Below are 14,861 nucleotides of genomic sequence, written 5' to 3' on the forward strand. Positions count from 1 at the left end.
AATTGAAACGATTTTAATGAATATTCATAATAGTATGACAGTTAGATATAAATGCATATTTGATAAGAAACATAGAATACAAGATTGCGCCGTCCTGGCGGCGATGACATATCTGTACAAAAAGTAAACAAAGTCGAATTAGATGTTGAAAGAAAATGTGAGAACAGCCAATTTTCTTTATAATAAACTTTTCGATAGGGGACGTGTTTTAATTGTGCTAAATTCTAATAGCCTTATTCATAAAAACTAAAGTAGCTTTAAAAAAGGTTTATAAATTGAAAAATGTTTGCAACGGACCTTTTTAAAATTTTTATTTTTTATGAATAAGGCGATAAAAATATATGATTTAAAATAACTTTTATCAAGGAAAATACGAAAAAAATTGATTTTTGCGGAAGTAGGTATTAGTGAATTTCAGTGCATTTAAAGTTTCTGAGGTTTCGTTTACTTTTAGATCAGAATTGTCAAAATTGAGAAATTCAAAGTAGCAGTACAACAATCATAGAAAAGAAGATTGCGCTCTGAATGTTCTGGTATCTTTTTTGGTTTCGGTTTGACAGCCAGCTGCTGTGATGATGTGAAAATTTACCACAATGAAGAAAAATATAACAATTAAATGAAAAAAATTCGATTTTACAAATTTAGTGAGCAGTAGCGCTTTTCAAGAACGATATTTCGGACAAATCGTTAATGAACAACTATTTTTCCTTCCCGTCTGCTTTGGTTTTTGGAAGAAAATGATTAGTTCCTGCCGGCGACCAAGTCATTTCAACCACAAAATGGGTGTAATTGAAACTCAGACAAATGAGTATTAAGAAAAAGAAAAATTTTAAAATAATAAACAGAAAAAGAGATGGGTGCACAAAAAGTGAAGTTAATAATGTTATACCCAAATTCTTAAAAAGTAAACAAATCGATTCTTTTTTTAAATGTCACTGTATAGAACTCTTAAATCTATTTTTTTATGAATAAGGCCATAAGCATATACCGTTTTTATAAGTAAATCTTACAGCAAGATACTATATATTTATGTATACACTTTTTGGCTGGCGTAATATGTAGTTTTTTCAACTTAATAAAAAAGCATATTTAACCACATTAAAATTTGTTTAATATTGAATGGCGCAACACAACAACTCTTTTAGTTGTACAAAACCCTTGAACACGTGCCTGTCATATATTTCTTCCGTTTCGACATTTCGCTATTTTGCATTCCTTTAATTTTGACGTCATTCGCATTGTCAGATTTTTGAAATCCGTTTTGGTTCGACATTCTGCTATTTCATAATTCTTTCATTATCATGTCATCCATCTTCCATTTCTTTCATTTCACGTTCGCATCATCAAGCGTGCCTGTCAAATACGGCCGCCATCAAGCTTTTCAGTTTGGCAGGCACGTCCGCTGTTTGGCAGGCAAATCCGTTGTTAGAAAGAGAATAGAAAAAAAGGGGCATAGGATTCCATACTTGTAAGCCCATGATAAAAAAATAGGAAGGTAAAACCGCTGAGAGGAATTTTTCTAATTCTTGACGTTTGCACGCAATTTAATTTCTCATTTTCAACCTCAAACAACAACTTCGAACTATTCCTTTTTTTCTCTCAATTTTATATGATTTTAATAAGTTTGGCAACTTCACGAATTGAGAGAACGGCTTTACCTTACTATTTTTCTATCATGCGATAGCCAACATTTTAAAATCAAGACATTTTTAACAAGATAGAAGTGACAACTAGCTCGAACTCTCTTGTAGCTAGTTATAATGTAAAAAAACTGTAAACAAACAAATAAAAAACTAACCCTAAGAGGTGCGCGTGCTATGTTCGCTACCAATTAGCATCAATTGAACCTCATCATGGTGAAATTATACCAGGTGTAGTAATAAGAGCGAGATGAAAGATTTGACCTTATCTTATTTGAAAATTTGCTTTTAAAAATTTGTATAAGTCGCATGTCAGGAAAATAAAACGAGCAGCTATTTTATTAATTCACCTGCTTATAATTTCATCATGGAAATGCATCAGCATAAATACGTACATATGTATGTACGTATACTAATTTTAAGTATTACTTCAATATTACTTTCAGAGAATTTTAGCTGCATTCGCATCTTATATGCACATATACATATGGACACAAAAGAATACCTCATAAAGGAAACCACGTCATTAAATGAAATAAATGTTTAATGAAACTGTTTTAAACATTTATTTGTTTCTAGTCGCCCAATGTTTTTGCGTTTTGTTAGATATTTACTTCTAAAAAACATCCCCACTTATAAAAAAAAAACAATTTAATGTTTTCTTATACATACGCCTCAGGGTTGTTGCGAATATTATTCCAAAATAAAAGGCCTTTCCGGATAATAAACAAATGGCCAGTCCAAATTAAACAAATTTGGTATCACATGAAAGAGGACTGAAATAGCTTTTAAACAGAAATAACGAACGACCTCTATTTATATTTTTCTATAATTCTATACTAAAAAAAGGCATATACCTGACACCAGGTTTGTTCTATGGTGATTAACATTTTTTATTGAAATATTTTTCAATATGTGGCTTTCCTCCTTTAGGCATTTCAGTTTTAAAGCTATTTAAGTCCTCTTTCATTTGATACCAAACTTGTTTAATTTGGATAAGCCGTTTGTTTATTATCCGGAAAGGACTTTTATTTGGGAATAATATTCGCAACAATCCTGATACGTATGTATATCAGTGTAAATCTAGGTCCTGACGTGGTTATGTATGCATAATAATTGCTGTATTTTTTTGTAAGCGAGCGACAAAAGAACGTTCAACTCGGGTAAAATTTCCTCTTAGCTACTTAACTTAAGCAACCCTGCTGGTAGCTGGCAAGAGACATGTGATTAGTTTAACGGGATTTAGACACAAAAAACAATAAAAATTAGTTATTATGCGAGGTACTTGCGTAATATATATACTTATTTAAAATATAAATCATGTATATACGAAAACAAAAATTTCCCTATCCAATTTCCCAGTAACAATTCCCAATAGAGCAGTTTTTTCATTTAACAACACTACTCTTCAGGTCGCGTATTTTTTAACCTACCTGGCTGAACTCGGATAAATAGCCGAGTTTGTGTTGTTGCTTTGCGTGTATTTCGTCATTTATGTGAGTGTTATTTGTAGCTCGATTGCAAAAGAATGGACCTATTGTAAGAAAATTCTCTTACTCAGTTCTGAAATTCCGTGTGCTTCAGGCAACCTAGTCTTCTAACTTCGCAACTAGGCGCCTTAAAGTATCGCACCACTTTCCATACAATGCAACGGTCTTAGTTCTTGCTCCTTTTCATTTTTGTATATGTATAGGTGCATTCTTTTGCAACCGAGCTACAAAAGAACACTCGCTTAAATGACAAAATACACGCAAAGCAACAACACAAACTCGGCTATTTATCCGAGCTCAGGTCCGGTTAAAAAATACGCGACCTGAAGGGTAGTGTTGGTAAGTGAAAAAATTGCTCTATTGTGAATTGTTAATGGGAATGGGTTATATACGTGACTTATATTTTAAAAGAATATATATATTACGCAAATACCTCGCATAATTACTCATTTAAATTGGTTTTTATATCTAAATCCCGTTAAACTAATCACATGTTTCTTGCCAGCTACCAACAGGGCAGCTTAAGTAGCTAAAATGAAATTTTACCCGAGTTGAGCGTTCTTTTGTCGCTCACTTACAAAAAAATGGAGCTTATGTATCTATAAATGCATATGGTCGAAAAACAAAAAAAAAAATTACACAATTCAAAACTATCTCAAAGAACGCAATTGAATTTTTAATGAAAATTAGAAACTCCCAACTTGAAAAGGGTTAAAAGTTATTCATCATTTGACATTATAGTCGGTGTTCAAAAGAGAGAAATGTGAAAATCACTTCTACCTTGTTTAATATTCCTTGTTTAAAATCATACAAAATTGAGAGTAAAAAAAGGATTTGTAAAGTAGTTTTTGTTTGCGATTGAAAATGAGAATGTGTGTGAGTTTGTGTGTAAAATTTTAAAATTAAATTGCTTGCAAACGTTCTACGTTCCTATTTTTTTTATCATGCCTATGCCTTTAGTGGGACAGAAAACAATGGATCTTGGATACTTTGTCTCAATATTTGCCTACTTCAAAAATTTTATGTTGAACGATCACAGTACGAACTCATATTTAATAAGTTCAGTCAAAAAAGCATGAACATTTTTTTTTATAAATAAGATTCCTTGAAATCTTCAACTATCTTGAAGCAGACGGCTGCGTTGGTCCGGATCAACTCGTTAATTCGGAATCACCTCGGAAATTAACTGCAGCTAATCCGGATTAAGTCCTAGAGTTATACCCAAAATTAATTCGGATCAAGGGAATTTTCGATAAAAAAAGTGTATGGAATGCACGGTGCAGCGAACAAAGGTGGCGCCATCAGTGGTACCGCTACTTTGGTTTTGCCGATTTTGACAGTTGTGGTAACTTGTAAATAAACCTTTGTTTACAAATCAGCGCCAAAGAGAATTTTAATTATAAGTGAAAAATCAGTTTAAATGGTGTTAATTTGCAATTTGTTAGTGATTTTTGAGTTGAAGACTGCAAGACTGCTTCACGATTTGCAGGTTTTACAGGATTTGCAGGAACAGCTGTTTTCTCCATTAATAAACCTTATGGAAGGTGGTCACCTGGAACGGCTTCCTGTAAAAACCTGCAAATCGTGAAGCATCTGGAACGCGACTATTCTTGTATGGAATGCATATTTTTGTCCGTTGACGGATTCCATTTTCGGATACTTTGACGATCCGTTTCCCACTATCGTGTGCGGCAGAAACGTATGTACAGACAAGTGTTGAGAAACGGATACGTTTTTGGCTGTTTTTCTGAAACTTATCTGATTGAATTTTTCGTTAAAAATGCTTTCCTTCTGCACTTCACAGATGCTTTTTCATGGTTCGAAAAATAAATAAATAAAGACCTGACGAAATTCGAACCGGGCACCTTTATAAAGCTAACAAATAGTGGCACGCTCCTCTACTCGCTCGGCCACTGCAGACTATGTATACATGCTTTGAAATGTTCAGCTTGGACAAATAAAATGCAATTATTGTTTTCAATTAACATCATCTTTCTCGAATGTTTCGGACATTTCCAGAAACCATAATGAAAGATAATTTTTCCGCTTGTGAATGGCATAACCAGAGTTAACATTCTGTCAAAATGCTTACCCCATTTTAAAATGGGCACGGTAGTCCCTAGCCGGGTCAGAGATGGGAAGGGTGACTTTTCGTGCGGTTTAGTTTTTTGTCCAATGATTTCGAGCTATTCAGCCCTATCGCCAATTCCCTGTGAATAAATCTTTCCCATAATTTAACAAGCAAAACAAAAACCAATTGGGAAAAATTGTTTTTGTTTTGCTTATAATTTTTTAATTTCGGGCTATTCGGCATTTGTAGTCAAGGGTCTACGCATTATTTTAACACTCACTTTTGTAAATTTTGGTCACTAATTTAGTTACCAATTGGGTTTGAAATATGCCCTTTTTTGTATAATTCGGAAATTAGCGAATATTTATCACTCCTATTCTCCTTAAAGCAGCCACTTCAATACATTTTTGTATTCCCCTTCACTTTACACTTTACTCGATTAGTAAGAACATGCTTTACGACTTTAATATTGACCAATTAATCATAATTCATTAAATAAAAACACCTTCAAAATCACACGTCTGACTTTGGTTGCATATGCAAATTAAATGGCGGAGTTCAGCTGTCAAACTCCAAAATATGCAAAAGAACAAAAGACAAAAGAAGATAGAATATAACCCAGTAGGCATTAAAAGTATACAAAGGTGTTCTCTGCAAAAGCTGTTCAGCTCCTTTCTTCGCAAAACAGAAAGGAGAATTCTACTGCCTGAGGGTTATAATCCCTAAGTGCGGCCGAAGGCCGCCTACGCATCAAGGTGTTCTCTGCAAAAGGTGTTGAGCCCCCCTTCTTTGGCAACACAGAAAGGAGAATTCTACTGCCTGAGGGTTATAATCCCTAAGTGCTGCCGAAGGCCGCCTACGCAGAAAGGTGTTCTGGGGGGTTAGCCTTTTTAGAAAGCGGGGACTGTCCCCTTTCTAGTGCGGTGGGGTTGGGGGCCCCGCCCCTTCCCCCTCCGCCCAAACCCCAAAAACGATGTGAGCGCTACTAAACATTTCCCAATACTTGTTCATGTGAAATTCGATATAGAGCCGATTGTGTCCAAATGAGTGGCCCGATCCAAAGAAAAATTTACATACTGACTTTATAAGATGGCTAATGAGTGGGGTTTTAGGTGTCACTTCGCCTCCTCCTCTGCCACCCAACCAAAACCATTGTACAAATAACCGAACATTTCCCCATTTATTTAATTACATTAGCAACCACCGATTCGCCAACACTTGACGAGTGGCGCAACGAACCATATTAATGAGGTACAACCAAACTCATAGTCCATCTTTGCAACCTTTGTTGTTGCTTTTACATACAAAAAGTCGGGTTAAGCGAGCGGAACTCAAACACAGCGAGCATATTGCCACACTTGTTTTTGGAACTCAATCAGCCTTATCAGGAGTTTAATTTTTCCCCAACCGGTTCACTTTTTACTTTTGGTTTCCATGGTTTTACTATGGACAGATGACAAATTTTCGGGTGAATTTTTTTCAGGCGAAACTCAGGATAAGGCAAAATATTTCCAACATAAAATGAGCAAATAGGCATGCAAATTAAATTTCTGTGAGCATAATACACACGTACCTTTTTTCTCAGCTCAGGTTTGCCCTTTTTCACGGTAGCGACGAACATGTCACCAACTCCAGCAGCGGGCAGACGATTCAATCGACCACGTATACCATGCACAGCAATAACGTACAGATTCTTAGCACCTAGTAGAAATTTTAATAAAATCATCATAATCAACCCACATAGACGAACAAACTCATCTATGTACCTGTATTATCGGCGCAATTCATCACAGCGCCCACTGGCAAACCGAGGGAAATGCGGAACTTTCCTCCCGCGGTACCACCACGTCCTGCAATTCACAATAAAAATATTTTCTATATCACATTCAAACATATTCATTTTAACGAATTTCACAATATTTTATTTTGTATTCTGTATAAATTTCACGATTTTCTCCGATTATTTTTACCTCTTTTCGACATTTTGCTGCTCGCTTGATAAGAAAAGGAAGTAAAAGAAAGAGACCGTCCAACAAATATATATGCAAACGAAGTATCGATGTTTTTCAAACATCGATAATATCGGTTCAATTTTCTATATTTGGCATCGATGTTTACAATTTACTAAGGCCCTGTCTCCACAGGAAAACACTGATGTCGTGCTACGCACGTTACAAAATAAATTTCCAATGGAGAACGCCCATTTCTCATGGGCTGCTCATCATGAAAAATTAAATCATGCGCTTTCAGTGATATTTAAGCGATTTTCAATAAATTGTTTGTGCAAATGTAATTACAAGGAAGTGGGCGGTGATTGGTTGCAAAAACACGTACAGAAATAATGCTACAAATTGCTTGCATTTTTTTCTTTATGCTTCGTCTTCATATTCTTTGTTTACTTTTCAAAGATAGTAACATTGGCGCCGAAATTACAAACGTCAGCCCGAAAATTACTTTTTTTGCTTCATCTTGTCAGATCTTGTGTAGTTGGATCACGGGCAGCAAAATAGTCAGCGCTTATTGCTTGACATCATTGCAGGAAACTCGATAATTTGACAGCCATATTTTCATTTGAAAGAAAGCGGCTGGTGATAACATCGATGAAATTTTGATATTAAATCCAAATAAAAATCTGTTCCCTATTCGATTATTTATGATTACGTTTTATAAAATTTTTCAGCAAGCTTTTTAAAGATTTAAATGTTTTTAAACACCGAAATTGAGAGAATGTTGTCTGGTGGAGTCATGCGGCAAATGCTTATTTCAAGGCATCAAAATGCTCAAACACATAAACTTGCAATCAGCGAGTGTTAACATCAGGAGCGCGCCTTCTCTTTTGCATAAATACGTTTTTTGATTTGATGAAAAGAGAAGGCACGCTCCTGATGTTCACACTCGCTACAATTATAACGTGTTGTCTCTTCTTATAGATTCACGTTCTTTGCCTGTGAAGTTCTGCAGTAACATCGCGAAAATGACGATACATCGATGGAAGTTTTACCGATGTTTTAAACATCGAATTTAAGGAGACTCTCCGACTTTCTTTCGGTACGTTTGACTCATAAACCAACTAACAAGATCACGCAATCGGAAAAGAATGAAAAAAGTAAATTTCTGAGCGTTTTTGACATTTGCCTAAGAATGGAAACAAACAAAGAAAACGAAAAAGGCGCGGTGATTGGGTGCGATTAAATTGGTATTTATTATAAAATATACGAGGTGAAACTTGATGACAATTGGCAAAAAAAAGTTCATAAAATGTGGATTTCATGATTGAGAGTGTTATACAATCGCATATCATCTGCACGGGTCGATTTTTCATTGCCAACGTTCTGGCCACAAACGTGCACCCACTTTTCACGAAAGGCTTTTTGGCTGACCAAACAAACGCACAAACTTGTTCCAATCACCAAGCACTTCATTTTATATCATAAATTTTTAATAAATCAAAATTAAAATTAAAATCGCTCATAAAGCATACAAATTGCTAAAAAAGCCATTCCGAAGCGATAGAAGACGATGTAAACAAAACGGGAAAACATCAAAAACGCTACGAAAACTTTTTTCTGAAATTCGATTACAAATACAACGATGGCGGATTGCGCTATCTTATGTCGTTGGTTCATGCGTTTGACTCATGATGCAATAATACAAGGTGGTATCAGTTGTGACAGCTCGATTTGACACTGCCTTAGCTCAGTAGAATGAGAAGAAAAACGGGAAGATATAAATACCCATTTGTGGGAAAAATATAAAATTTCATATTTTCGTCCAAACAAAATTTGCTTTTTTATAGTATATTCGTAATGAAATGAAATAAAATAAGATAAAACACTTTTTTAAGAAAACAAAATGTGTATACTGAGAAAAAATATTTAAAAAAATCAACTATATTATTAGGCAAAGAATTGTTAATGAAGTAACACTGTTTCACCTAAGGCAGTCAATATGGCGGAATTAGAGCGAGAAGTTGCCAACCGATAACACTTTGTATTATTGCATCATTTGTTCGACTCACCTTAAATAATATATTGAGATTTTTTTTGTTATTTATGCCCTTGGTAATTGTGCACTTCATGGTCACCACCGAAAATTTATGCAAAATAATCGAAAGGGATATCAAACGACGCGTTTGCCAGTATTAAGAATCCGAAGGCGGAACCTGATTTTTTTAAACCGTCCAAAAGTTATTTGCAAAATACCGTCTCATTCAGCTCAACATTGTAGATGTTCACTATAGTACTTTTCTGAATTTGTAACAAAAAAATTGCGAAACTGGGTACTGTTTAGTAATACTAGGTTCACATATAAGTAGATTATACTCATTTTCGAGCTTAACTCCCTAATCTGTAATCAGAACAAGAGATTAGCTATATAAAATTCGTCCCTTGTTGATCTGTAATTATAAAATAATCTCAGATTTAACCGATAACTTTTCGGTGTCCTTCCTAGTTTTATCGATTGTTTGTGCGAAATGCCAAATGTAAAAGTAAAGAAAAGTGGACGCCACGGTGCAGCGAACAAAGGTGGCGCCGTCAGTGGTACCGCTACTTTGGTTTTGCCGATTTTGACAGTTGTGGTAACTTGTAAATAAACCTTTGTTTACAAATCAGCAAAAGAAATTTTAATTATAAGTGTAAAATCAGTTTAAATTGTGTTAATTTGCAATTTGTGAGCGATTTTTGAGTTGAAGACTGCGTAAAAACTAATACAATGAAGTGCTGTGTGTTAAAGTGCGACAGCCGCCAAGATGCAAGAAGCGTAGATGCAAGTGTAGCGCTGGGACGAATCGCTGCATTTTGTGAACCGCTTTGGCAGTTTCAACTCGTTCTTCTTTTCGCTCTATTCTTTGTTTACTTGTGGTACACAAATGTCAACGCCCAGGACGGCGCAATCTTGTATTCTATCATTCTTGCGCCGGCATATGAAATTGAACACAGCCAATGCGAAGTTCGCTCGTCGGCGTTTCGTGGCGATAGATTTATTTCTATCGCTTTGCTCCCGCTAGGGCAGGCACCTTGACGTTGGTGCGGGGGCTTAGCTGAACCATCAACCGGGACGCATCAGGGGGAGCTAGCGTGCACGTATCAGCACCTCCCATGTATGGCACGAGCGCGCTGCACTGCTCTGATGCGGCCCGCTGATGGACAGCGACCAAGAACTGCCACCCCCCCTAATCCAGGGTGTAATGCGACACCGTGCCCATTGGAGGGTTTGCAGCCAGGGGGGTCAACAATCCGGCTGTATTATAACGGCGCCTTCCTGACACCGGGCCGCCTCAGGGAGTAACGGTGGCCTTACCGTGGCAAGGGGCGCTACCACGGCGGACGACTTGAGATCCCCGGAACCATATTTTGACTGCTGAGCTCGCCCTGTCGAGCAGGTGGTCGTAAGAACAAGATGAGCAACAAAAACAACAACAAAAAGAATAAAAATAAAAACACAAAAACCAAACGATGGCTTGACTGCATGAAAGGCCTCTCGCCAGAAGAGGCGGCGTTATTTGCCGAGCACGCCCGCGATGACGACGGCCCCTCCTGCAGTAGAAGCAGATCAAGCCGAAAGAGAGGCGGGAAGACGCCCGCCGGTGAAAGCAGGGAACAAAGACCCCAAATAAGCAGCGAGGATGAGAGAGACACGAGCCAGCAACACCCAAAGAGTGCCTATGAGACAGCGACAGACTGGAGAGTGGCCGAGGATAACGTAACTCGCCCCTCCGAACAGCAACCGAGCACATATGCTCACCACAAACGGCATGGGTCCGCCGAGAGAGGCGAAGGAATATGGCTGGAGGGAAGAAAACCCTCGCCAAAACGCGGAAACACTCGCAGGCGCCGGAGGAATGAGTCCGATAGCAGCTCAGGTGATAGCCACACCACTGAATCCCAGCGAAAACGGCCTTCCCACCACCGGGAAGTAGCCCAAAGAAAACACGGGATCGGACAAAATGAGCCAGCGACTAACCAGCCCCGGCATCACGAGGACTCGCGGAGGAGGCTCGAGGGCATAAGGACCTCGCCTCAACGCGACGCCCAGCGGCGTGCAGACACGCTCAGGAGGCTGGAGGGCAGAACGACCTCGCCTCCCCCCGGCGGACAACAGCAGGAGATACAACAACTGGGGCTTGAGGGCAGAATGACCTCGTCTCATCGCGATGACCAGCATAGGGCTGATCCATGCAGGAGGCTGGAGGGTGAACAAACCTCGCCTGCAGACGCTGCACGGAGAAAAGAGCCCAAACACAGAGGGATGGGGGGCAGAGGGACCTCACCTCCACACAACCCGCAGCAAAGAGAATCCCAACACATGAGACTTGAGGGCAGTATGACCTCGTCTCACTTCGACCACACGCGCAATGAAGACACGAGCAGGAGGCTGGAGGGCCGAACGACCTCGCCTCCCATCAACTTTCAGCAAGGAGGGTCCCAACACCTGAGACTCGAGGGCAGGATGACCTCGTCTCACTACGACCAAACGCGAAGGGAATATACGAGCAGGAGGCTAGAGGGCAGAATGACCTCGCCCCCAGGCTCCCACTATCACTCTGACCCAACGACAAGGACATCGCAACCAGAGAGACGAGACCGCAGACACCAAATTGCTGACTCGGACAGCAGCTCAGATGGGCAATGGACCATCGCGACGAATCGCAAGCGTCATCAATACGTGCCCGAGGGAAACAAAACCTTGCCACACTACACCCAGGGGAAGGGAATCTCGAGCACAGGCTGGAGGGCAACACGACCTCGCCTGTGCGACAGCACCGACCACAACATATGGTCCACGGCAGGGCCGAGGATAGAGAAGCCATGCCACCCCATGCAAAAGATCAACGGCATGCGAAGAGCAGGACCGCCACAAACAGGTTCGAGGGCCGTATGACCTCACCCCAACGAGCATACCACCGTATGGACGGCAGATGGGCTATTAACTCGTTCGAGCCCTACAAGACCCCTGGGGTAGACGGTCTATGGCCGATTCTACTCCAGAAAGAACTGGATCTCCTAACCCCGATCCTAACCAATGTTATGCGGGAAAGTCTGGCACTGGCATATCTCCCACAACTGTGGAGAAGGGCCAATGTCAAATTTATACCTAAAATTGGCAAAAAAGACTACTCAGAGGCGAAATCCTTTCGCCCGATCAGCCTAACATCGTTTGCTCTAAAGGCGATGGAGAAAATCCTAGACAACCACATCAGAACCACCACCCTGGTTTCGCTACCGTTACACCATGGGCAACATGCCTATCGGGCCGGTAGGTCAACGGACACTGCGCTGTTCCAGTTGTCAACTACCATACGGAATGCAATTGAGGGGGGTGAGGTCGCGCTTTGCGCATTCTTAGACATTGAAGGAGCCTTCGACAACACCTCACATGAGGCAGTAGATCGAGCTCTAGAGAAGAGAAACGTAGTCGCCCCGATCAGAAGGTGGATCGGAACAATGCTACGAACCAGACTAGCAGAAACGGCAGTAGGAAATAAAATCTTACAGCTGAGAACAGTTAAAGGATGCCCTCAGGGGGGAGTATTGTCCCCCCTCCTATGGAGCATATTAGTAGATGAACTACTCGAGTTACTGTCCAATAACGGCATAATGTGCCAAGGATACGCGGATGATATAGTAATCATAGCGAGGGGCAAATTTGAGAACACCCTCTGCGACATAGTGCAAAGAGCACTCACCCTTACAAAAAGATGGTGCGGCACGGTGGGCCTCAAGATCAACCCCGCCAAAATCGCCATCATCCCGTTTACCAAGAGAAGGCACCTCCCAGGCATGCACTCCATAACACTGGGAGGTATAGAGCTAGAAATGTGCAATGAGGTAAAATATCTGGGGGTCATTCTTGACTCCAAAGTCTTATGGAAGAAGCACGTTGAGTACGCTGTCACAAAAGCCACACGGGCGCTAATGGTGTGCAGAAGACTGGCCGGCAAATCATGGGGATGCAGCCCCTATATCCTAAGGTGGATGTACACCATGATAGTCAGGCCAATAGCTACTTATGGAGCGGTGGCATGGTCCGAGAGGACCACACTCAACACAGTGAAGGCATCGCTCTCTAGGCTCCAGCGGTTGGCGTTCACATGTATAACGGGGGCCATGCGCACCTGCCCCACCGCAGCCCTGGAGGTCATTTTGGACCTGACGCCACTGCACATAGTGATAGAGCAGATCGCCAAAAAAGCCATCCTCAACTTCATGAAGGAGGGCACTGGCAGAGGGAAAGTGATCTCGAGCCGATTGGGAGATGAAATTAGATCTAAAGTCCCTATCTCCCAGCTCAACAGAGATGACATGAGTACAACTACAATCTTTGAGAAGAAATTTTATTTATTTATTTATTCATTTATTGACAGCCTTTAAAGGCCTATAACAAGTCTGAAAATTTACAATATTTGCTTACTATTTTATTTGGTACAATTTTGGGTTTATAGTTTTTATATTGATATATGCATACATTACATCACAGGATCCACAATCATACATGAAAACAATATTCTTATTTCACTACATATTTTGTTCTTACACATTTTTTTGAGAGGACTATCCTAACATTTATCCTGTACAAATATATATACATTTAAACAAGGTAATTTTATTAATTATATTAAATTAAATTATAAGTGTGACCGTGGCTGTCGGAATGGACGGGATCCCGAGCAGCCCGAAGGTTGGGTACTGTTTAGGTGGGCGGCCCGAAAGGACGAGTTCCAGAGCCGCACTTCCTGTACCATTGCTGTGGACTTTATTCCAAGTCGCAACTTCACTTCAGGCTTTGTGGTCATATGTAAAGGCTATAAAGTAATTTGTGATCAGTCGGAAAGTACTAGTTTCCGAGCCAATCTATCTTTAAATATTCCTGTTATACAAGTGGTCTGAAAGGATCTAGATCTTGAGCCGTACTGTAGGGCGAATGGAAAGGACTAGTTTCCATGCCGACCCTCTCTACTGGATCAAGCAGCAATCCTTTAAAATAAAATTTTTTATCATTTCATTCTATACAGGATCGAACTTGGCAACAAAGCGACCTGGAATGAGACAATCTTAGAAAACACCTTCAGGTCTCACACCCAAAGGTGGTTCACAGATGGCTCAAAAACCGACGAAGGGATAGGAGCTGGAATATCTGGCCCTAGGGCTAAGATCTCCATCCCCCTGGGAAACTACCCCAGTATATTTCAAGCGGAGGTTTACGCCATAAGTGTTTGCGCGGAAATAATTCTGCAGAGACAAGCAAGATTGCAGCATATAGTTATCTGCAGCGATAGTCAGGCCGCATTAAAAGCCATATCCTCGTGTGAGATTAAATCACGAGTAGTATGGGAATGTGTAGCGAGATTAAACACCCTGGGGGAAAACAACACACTACAACTGGTGTGGGTCCCGGGCCACAAAGGCATACAGGGAAACGAGGAGGCTGACAGACTAGCAAAAGAGGCCGCAGCCACTCGACCCATAGGCCCTGAACCCTTCCTTGCAGTGGGGCCTCATACAATCAAGGAGGAGTTAAGAGCAGAAGAGCGAAGGTTAAGAAGAGCACACTGGGAGAACACGCCTGGGCTAAGGCAGGCGAAAGAACTTCTTGGAGGATATAATCCCAAAAGATCTAGGGAACTTATAACCCTTAAAAAGACTAACCTGAGATTCTTGA

At 40.2% G+C, this 14,861-nt stretch overlaps 1 protein-coding gene across 1 annotated transcript; it reads right to left on the reverse strand.

Annotated features, from left to right (window-relative positions):
• Positions 1–6,570: 6,570 nt before the first annotated feature.
• On the reverse strand, positions 6,571–7,282 carry LOC118742312 (60S ribosomal protein L23). Its single transcript, XM_036474296.1, has 3 exons — positions 7,172–7,282; positions 6,968–7,051; positions 6,571–6,902 (listed from the first exon to the last, which is right to left on the reverse strand). The coding sequence occupies exons 1-3, from the start codon at positions 7,182–7,184 to the stop codon at positions 6,586–6,588; spliced, it is 414 nt and encodes a 137-aa protein (XP_036330189.1). The 5' UTR covers positions 7,185–7,282; the 3' UTR covers positions 6,571–6,585.
• Between the last annotated feature and the right edge of the window lie 7,579 nt (positions 7,283–14,861).

This window comes from Rhagoletis pomonella, unplaced genomic scaffold (genome assembly GCF_013731165.1).
Source record: "Rhagoletis pomonella isolate Grant_MI unplaced genomic scaffold, Rhpom_1.0 Rhpom_scaffold_00007, whole genome shotgun sequence".
Lineage (NCBI taxonomy): Eukaryota > Metazoa > Arthropoda > Insecta > Diptera > Tephritidae > Rhagoletis > Rhagoletis pomonella.

Bases quoted from the DNA above. Each gene is read 5' to 3' on its own strand.
- LOC118742312 (XM_036474296.1), bottom strand. The intron at 6,903-6,967 runs GTACATAGATGA...AATTTCTACTAG, and splicing joins GAATTGCGCCGATAATACAG to GTGCTAAGAATCTGTACGTT.